This window comes from Aspergillus mulundensis (assembly GCF_003369625.1).
Source record: "Aspergillus mulundensis strain DSM 5745 chromosome Unknown scaffold_50, whole genome shotgun sequence".
In the NCBI taxonomy this organism is placed as follows: domain Eukaryota; kingdom Fungi; phylum Ascomycota; class Eurotiomycetes; order Eurotiales; family Aspergillaceae; genus Aspergillus; species Aspergillus mulundensis.
This window is the reverse complement of record NW_020797938.1, coordinates 1-8,209: the sequence shown is the minus strand read 5'-3', so window position 1 is coordinate 8,209 and position 8,209 is coordinate 1. Positions and strand designations below refer to the sequence as shown.

Here is an 8,209-nt window from a genome sequence, read left to right as displayed (position 1 = left end):
GTTTGGATAATGGTGGTCCGCGCTTCCAAGGCCGACATGGTCGATTATGAATTGGCCAGGTGTAGATAAGTCGTAGTTGGAGGCGCCGGGCATAATAAGGCCCGAAGATGTCTCTGGACAACGAGGTTGCGAATCTCGAGGACCTTCGACATGGCGTCTGAACGACCACTGTCCACACCCTTGAACCAGATCCTTCCGCCCCTCATCCTTGGGGGCGCGGGGTTCAGCTACCAGCACACTTCGACTCCGAGCGTCGAGCAAACGCGAGAGGTGGTCAGTCTTGCTTTCCAGCTGGGAGTCCGCGCAATCGATACCTCGCCCTACTATGAGCCGTCTGAGGAGCTGCTCGGCGAAGCGTTATCGCACCCACAATTCACAAGCAAGTACGACCGCAACGACTATATCCTTATGACCAAGGTCGGCCGAGTCAGCGCCACAAAGTCAGACTTCTCGCCGGAGTGGGTGCGGTTCTCTGTCGCGCGGTCTTTGCAGCGGCTGAGGACGGATTACCTGGATGTGGTATTCTGCCATGATATCGAGCTGGTGGAAGAGGAGAATGTCCTGGAGGCGATTGCCGTACTGAATGAGATGGTCGAGGCGGGCACGATCCGATATATCGGGATTTCAGGATACCCGATCGATACGTTGGCTAGGGTTGCTCGCCGCTCACGAGAAATGTACGGGCGGCCGCTGGACGTCATCCAGAACTGGGCGCAGCTCACGCTTCAGAATGACCGGTTAGAGCGGGAAGGGCTGCAGGTGTTCCGTGAGGCTGGGGTATCGTGCGTATGCAGCTCCAGTCCGCTTGCCAGTGGGCTACTCCGTGGTGAAGGCGTTCCGATCGCTGCTTTGGGGGACTGGCATCCGGCGCCGGAAGGGCTCCGCAGGGCTGCTCATGCGGCTGCGGTGTATGTCGCGTCCCAAGGGGAGATACTAGCACGACTGGCATTGCGCTATGCACTGTGGCGGGCGAAGGTTTGCTCAACGGGGAATGTTCGAGTGGGTACGATCATGGGAGGGACATCGGTGGCCGAGATCGAAGAGAATATCACAACGGCGGTGGGGGTATTGGGTCGCGATGGAGAAACCTTAGGTTGGAATGGAGCTGGAAGAGAGGTGGAATCGTCAAATGACAGTGCTGATGTACAGGACCTGGAATTGTTCAGAGCTGTGCAGGAAATTCTGGGCCAGTGGAGGAACTACAGCTTCTCTGGGGAGAACCCAGCGACTGAAGGCGATGTAGTACAGACGAAGCTATAGACCGGATTAGAATGAGCATGCCATGACAAATGCCCAGACTCACAGTGCGCCATGATAGATTGAGCAAGGAGATTAGCCGGGCAGGGGGTTAGCCTGACACTAAACAGGGTGCAGCTCCCCGCATTGCCGGCTTTAAGACGCACCCCAGTTCCCCAGGGCCCGTGAACTGGAGAGCATAGTCTGATGGAGGTCCCTTCGACAATGCCAGATGGCGACCACCGGTTGCGCGTCTTGCGGGCTTGCGATCGGTGCTCCCAGTCCAAGCAACGCTGCGATGGCGAACACCCGTGGTACGTCCGTGAAGCAACCCTCTGCATTCAAAGCTAACAAAAGCCAGCCAGAGATGTACCGGTCGGTGGCTTGACCCCGCAGTAGCACCGGATCCTGGGCGACTGACAGAATCAAATAGAACGAAACACCTCCTGCCACTACGAGAAACTCGTTCGAAAACGAGGCCGTCGCCGTCGGACGAGACCTGCGTCAACCGTTCATCGAGCGATCGCACCTGGCCCGCCGAGCCTGCACGACTTGATCAACCCATCCGAACCGATGCCGTCGCCGGGGCAGATGTCGAACGGTATGCGCAGCCTGAACTCGCTGAGCAGTCCGTCGTACACCGAAGACGACTCGAGGCGAGGGACTGAAACAAATGGAGCGGACGGAAGGAACCATCCTGCTTCCAGCTTGGACACTGGCATCCCTGCGGTCGAAGCCCACCGCGACTCGCCCTTCTTCCACCTCCCCAACCCGTCCATCTTCCAGGACCTTTTCTTCGGAAGCCAGGGACGTGCACATAGCCAGGCTGGTTACACTCCACGCGTTGAGAACTGGCTGGACAGGGCGACGCCAATGGCACAGAGTGACGCCCACGGACTGCCGATTCACCCAGCCCTAGCGCAGGGAATCGTTGGCCGAGGACGGTCACAGGGGAAGGTATACCCTTGCCTAGACGTGCTACTACCTTATCTCCACGGCATCCTGTCACCCGAGGATGCGTCGGAGATGCTGGAGATCTACTTCAACGAGCAGCGGAATCCCATCTTCAAGGCCTCGTCGCCTTACACCCTGACGCACATCGTACACCCGTCGTCGGTACTCCATCCAACGTCCCCACGACCGACGTCTTCCGTCTTGCTTCTGGTCATGCTCCTCTGCGTGGCGCACACTGCTGACATCAAGATCTTCGATCCGCCTGGTGCTAGGCAGCGGATTGTCCTGGATTTGTACAGATTGGCGCTCGACTTGATGGAGCCGGTTGATTGGGATAATTACTTTAGGACATCTGGTGAGTGACTTGGTCGGGGATCGTATCAAGGCTGACTAGATAGATGGCTGGCAATTCCATCCTCGCGGGGGATTCACCGACAAAGACGGACGCTCCTCGGTCTCTCATGCGGCGAGGAGCGGGCTCATACCCGACTTCCTCGGGGCGACTGATGTCATACTCGCCATGGTGATCCTTGCGCTCGTCATATCTGGAGGCCATTTCAAAGCCGACTGCCTGAAGTGGTGGTCCAAGGCTGTTCGACTTACTCGAGCCAGTGGTCTGAGCATGGAAGACCAGGACCTCCAGGGCAACGTTCCTCACCTGCAAATAAACCCCGACAGTGGATCCAAGCGCACAACGCTGATTGCAAAGGAAGAGCGTCGCAGACTGTTCTGGCTGATCTACTGCCTCGATCGGCATCTTGGGCTGTCGTTGAACGCGCCCGTGAACTTCCCCGAGGGCACATTCGCCGTTGCAGAGCCACTGCCTGAAGCAATCTGGCAGGACATTGAAACCGCAGATCTCACCTCCAATCTCCCGCCTCGTCTTGGCCCACCGGCGAGGATAACGGGGTATGGCTTCTTCGAGTACTTCCTCCCTCTGGCCACAGTGCTCGGGCATATCATCGACTTCCACCACATCCAGAAACATCCCCTTCTCGGCGATACACTTAACCACGCCGCCATTCAAAAGATCGAGACACTGATATCCCAGCGAGAACAGGACCTGGTGGAGATGCAGGAGAAACTCGACAGCCCCCTTCAAAACCGTCCAGTTGATCCATTCACCTTCCCTGCCGTGCCGACAGTCAATTCGAAGAAACCATTGGTAATCGCGTATAGCTCCCACATGCTCCACGTCTTCTACATCCTCCTCCACGGCAAATGGGATCCGATATCCATGATCGAAGACGAAGACGACTGGATCACCTCAAACAGTTTCCAGGCCTGCGCATCGCACGCTCTCAGCGCCACTGCAGCCGTCCACCAGATCCTCACTCTCGACCCGGAGCTAACCTTCATGCCGTACCTCTTCGGGATATACCTGCTTCAAGGAAGTTTCATCCTCCTGCTCTTCGTCGACCGGATGCCGGAGCTGGGCTTCAACAAGTCGGTTGAGGAAGTCTGCGAGACGATCATTCGTGCGCATGAAGTCAGCGTCGTTACGCTGGACACGACGTTTCAGGTATGCGCTCTGTAGTATCATGAGGAAGTAGCTGACGGCGTAGAAAAACATTCGCAAGGTCTTTCGCTCGATGCTCCATGATGCTCAGCAAGCGGATCCGCAGTTCCGGGAGACGCACAAGGCGAGGAGGAGGGAGATTCTGTCGCTGTATCGATGGACGCGGACGTCGCATGGATTGGCGTATTGACGGCCATGTAGAGTTGGGGGCCGATATCCCTATTGCACTTGACCCCCTTCTGCAACGTAACCTATGACCTAGTCTATGGTTCGTGAGTAGCCCCAGGAGGCTATTTGCAACAAACCAACCCAGGTTCTTGCCACTCTCCCAGAGACGGCTAACCGACCAAGTGCTTTGAAAAGATACACTCGGCCGCCTGAGAAGAGGACCAGCTGACTATCTTCTTGCTGCAGCGATTTTAATCTTGCCTCTCACTCATCGATTGACTGGTGTGCTGGTGGTGAACAGTGAAGATTTCACTCCATTGTGCAATGACAGGATTGCACAACACGGAACCGCTTGGACATCCACGGAAAAAACCAACAGGACATAAATGCTGGAACCTCCTGCAAACAAAAGCCCCCATCCTTTCCGACTTTGACCGAAAACGCACCCCAACCCAGCTTGACAACCTACCACCCAAGTTCCGCCACTTCGCACGGTCTGCAACGATCCACCACCAGCATCGAAATGGACGACATGCACCATCCTTCTCCGGCACCGACCGCATCTGGGCCATCCAACACAGGGCAGACCGAGCTTCCTTACCGTCCTGCCTCTCAACCCCAGGCAGCCGGAGACACTCGCAGCGCAGCCTCTCCAACCCTATCGACAGCCTCTAGGACCGAGAAACGTTCTCAACGGTACCGAGCCAGGCTCGAACGCATACGACAAAGTCGACTATGGCGCAGATTACTTGAGAGAGCTCAAAATGGCATCGACAACAGCGATGATCCTTCCTACCTGCCGTATGTCGGAATGCGCCAACTTGTCGAAGATTGGGCTCTGTATCGGTGGGTCATCATCCCAGCGCCATATGTCCCCACTAACACTTGCAGCGACCATTGCGATTGGAACAACCTTGCAGCGATGTTCCATGACGACGGCATCATCTGGTCTCCTCGAACAGGCGCAGTCACCCACAAAGACCACAACGAGTTTCTCATGCACGCGCATTGCGATCATGGCGAAACCCGCACGATTCACCGCTGCCACGGCGTGCACATCGAGTTCGCCCAGAACACCATGCGCTGTGTTACGCGGATGCGCGCGACAGCTTCACAGCGGTTCATGATCGGCAACAAGGAAGTAGACGTCGAGGCAGACTGCGAATTCGTGTTCCTGTTCGAGAAGATGGAGCGCAGGCTGGGCGGGAACTGGGTTGTGCGGTTCCTCATGTATTGGTCTGAACGGGATAAGATGGTTCCTGTTGCACCTGGTGTCGGCCTGAACATCGGCTTTGATCAACTGGGTGGATACCAAGATGAGCACAAGTGTTTGGCCTACTGCCTGGCGTTGAATAATCGATTCGACCTGTTGGGGCACCAGTCAGGCTCCGGTGGGAGGGACCCCGCTGAGAAGCCACGCCCGCGCGTTGCAGGCATTACTGCAGCATGGCTGGCCGGGATATCCGCCCAGGGCATAGATACAGAGTTTCCAGAGATCAGAGCTCGGTCCATCAGAACTGGGTGGGAGGCGATGGATGAATAGACCTCTTAGTGCACATCCTGTATGTCCGGTAGTCCATGAATACAACTCAACTGCATTCTATATTCTACATCCATCCCCTCTGACGCATCTACAAATACACACCCAATATCCGATCTAAAAGTCCTCAAACGGCACGAAGAGCGGCATCGAATCCTCCCAGATACTATCCGTCAACACGCGCTTGTTCCCCCCATCCGCATCCATCACCACAACCTGCCCATACGGCTGGAACGTATCATCGTACAGCGCACACTCATACTGGAACCCGAACATCCCCGTCGAATACACAATGCGCCCATCATAGCTCCACACAGCATGTGCATCGTTGCCCCCGCTACTCGTCAGGACTCTCAAGTCACTCCCGTCCGGCTTGATCGTGCACACGTCGTAGTTATACACGTCTGTCTTCCGCGTAAACACAATCCGCTCCTCCGTACCAACGGGAGAAAAGAACGGGAGATTATCCCACTGATCGGTCAACACACTAATCGTTCTCGTATCCAGATCCAAAACCCGCAGTCCAAGCTGCCTCTCATCGCCCGCCGTCGAGTTCGCGCCCCAAACGCGGAACACGACCTTCCTTCCGTCGTGGCTGTAGCTCGGGAACCCGGAGTTGATGATGCTGGTGTTCGAAATGCTCTCGTTCGAGTTCGTCAGCACCTCGTAGTACGACCCGTTCGCTGTCGCCCGCATAAGCCACCCCCCGTACGAGGATCGGTCCTGGAACCACCCGCCCTCGCCGAAGACGAGCCATTCTCCGTCTGGGGACCAGGAGGGCTGGAAGGCGCCTGCGAGACCTTGCGAGACGAGGGAGGATTCGACGAGCGTGGACTTGGCGTTATCGTATGCGGTGCGTTCATCCGTGGCGTTGGGGAACATGGAGACGATGGACGAGTTGCCGAGCTGCTTTTGCGTGATGGCGAGCTTTTTCTGCGCATGAGAGGTAGAGGAGAGCTGCGGGAAGACGTCGGTGAAGCGGTACTCCCACTCCTCGTCCCAGGAATACAGTTCCTTCGCCATGGGCCGTATGTCCCAGGCTGTTTTCTCGTACACGATGTATTTCCCGTCGGGGGACCACGCCGGCGACCGGATCGTTTTGTTCAGGTACGTTCCGGCTGTGGTGTAGATTCCCTCGGCGTCCGTTCCCTTCAGGTGATAGGCGATGGTGGTGTCGTCGAGATACTGCGGGAATGCCTTGACGCCCTCAGTCCCAACCTCAACCCTCCTATCCTTCCCCGTCTCAAAATCCACCGAGACGATCACCGAGCTCGTGGAGTCGATACTCTCCGGCCGATGCGCGCCCCATGTTGCTTCGCGCGTCATCTCGTAGTACACGATCCTCTTCCCATCGATACTCCACGCCGGACTTCCAAGGCTATACCCGGGCTTGGTCACGACCGTCCGGAAATCGGATCCATCCGGGCGCACGGCGTAGATGGAGAGTTCCTGCGTGTGCTCCCACCCGCTGATACCCAGGTACGTGTCCGTCCCATGGCCCCGCCAATCCGTGTTCCGGTCTGAGCTGAACGCGAGCCAGGAGCCGTCGGGGGACCAGGACGGTCTGAAGTACCCGTTCATGAGCGTTGAGTTCACGGAGAACCGTGAGAGAGCGGTGTCGGTGACGTTCCACCTCTTGCGCGTGCTCAGATCCATTACCCAGATATTGGCGCGGTATCCGTTTTCAGTGCTCACATACGCGATTTTCTTCCTGTCGGGACTCGTCACAACAGAGTCCTCCATGCTCGGCGTCGAAAGGAGGAGTTGGAGGTCAGATCCATCAGGTCGTACGCGGTAGATATCGGAATTGCCGTCGCCGCTGCGCTCGGCGGTGAATGTTATCCATTGCCCGTCTGGCGAGAAGGAGGCGTGGTACTCGTAGACTGGATCGGGGAGAAGAGGGCGCTCGTGGGAGCCGTTTGCGGAGCTGATGTACAGCTCGGATGTTCCGGGCGCGATGCGGTTCATGTAGAAGACGCCCTTTTTTGAGCTGTTCTTCGCGGGGGAGGGGAGGGGGGAGGCCGGGGAGGAAGGCGAGGAGCGAGGCCTGGGGGCGTGAGGGTGTCCTGGTGGGAGTGGCGCATCGCGCGCGTCAAGACCGAGTTGGTTTGCATACGGACATCCCGCCAGTGCTGGGATCGCAAGGCTCAGCGGGAGGAGAAGGGACCACCGCATTGTGCAGGGAAATAGAGAGGAGATCAGATAAGATTGATAGAACCCATTCACGCAATGCCAGGGGACATAAGGACCATCTGATTTTTTATACCGGCGGATCTACATTGCGACCTACGGCAGAGAGCAATGTTCTCCGAGACCCACCGGTCAATGGCGTCCTCGGAGTTAAGGGCAGCGAGTGCGTGGGATTGATTGATAAGGCGCTCTTCTCCTTGGAAGTGGATTCTGCAGGCTTTGCCAAGAGGGTACTGAAGAAATGCCTCCACTGCTGGCTCGGCAAAATGTGGCATTGCAGCCGTTGGATTGCTACCTATGCTAGCTGCTACCTACCTAGGTAGGCTTCAGCAAACCCGCCACCTTGCCATGTCTATGGAGGTAATTTCATCATGGGATGATACTCTTCCTGCTGCCTACACTTGTTAATGCGTGATCACTATTCACAATCGCTCTGTATTAGAATTTGACTGACGTCCGGCAAACCGCTGGCTGCAGAATCTCCCATCTCGCAGCCCGAGCCAAACCGTTTGGATAATGGTGGTCCGCGCTTCCAAGGCCGACATGGTCGATTATGAATTGGCCAGGTGTAGATAAGTCGTAGTTGGAGGCGCCGGGCATAA

General features: G+C 56.8%; 4 protein-coding genes across 4 annotated transcripts; 3 read left to right on the top strand and 1 right to left on the bottom strand.

Annotated features, from left to right (window-relative positions):
• Nucleotides 1-150: 150 nt before the first annotated feature.
• DSM5745_11598 (uncharacterized protein) lies at nucleotides 151-1,260 on the top strand (the record flags this gene model as incomplete). Its single annotated transcript, XM_026753614.1, has 1 exon — nucleotides 151-1,260. One exon carries the CDS (start codon nucleotides 151-153, stop codon nucleotides 1,258-1,260), a length of 1,110 nt encoding a protein of 369 aa, XP_026597826.1.
• Nucleotides 1,261-1,461: 201 nt separating this feature from the next.
• Nucleotides 1,462-3,899, top strand: DSM5745_11597 (Zn(II)2Cys6 transcription factor; the record flags this gene model as incomplete). Its single annotated transcript, XM_026753613.1, has 5 exons — nucleotides 1,462-1,550; nucleotides 1,598-1,611; nucleotides 1,670-2,545; nucleotides 2,589-3,712; nucleotides 3,756-3,899. 5 exons carry the CDS (start codon nucleotides 1,462-1,464, stop codon nucleotides 3,897-3,899), a joined length of 2,247 nt encoding a protein of 748 aa, XP_026597825.1.
• A 501-nt stretch (nucleotides 3,900-4,400) lies between these two features.
• DSM5745_11596 (uncharacterized protein) lies at nucleotides 4,401-5,420 on the top strand (the record flags this gene model as incomplete). Its single annotated transcript, XM_026753612.1, has 1 exon — nucleotides 4,401-5,420. One exon carries the CDS (start codon nucleotides 4,401-4,403, stop codon nucleotides 5,418-5,420), a length of 1,020 nt encoding a protein of 339 aa, XP_026597824.1.
• A 114-nt stretch (nucleotides 5,421-5,534) lies between these two features.
• DSM5745_11595 (uncharacterized protein) lies at nucleotides 5,535-7,592 on the bottom strand (the record flags this gene model as incomplete). The annotated part of the gene is made up of 1 exon (XM_026753611.1): nucleotides 5,535-7,592. The coding sequence occupies one exon, from the start codon at nucleotides 7,590-7,592 to the stop codon at nucleotides 5,535-5,537; it is 2,058 nt and encodes a 685-aa protein (XP_026597823.1).
• Between the last annotated feature and the right edge of the window lie 617 nt (nucleotides 7,593-8,209).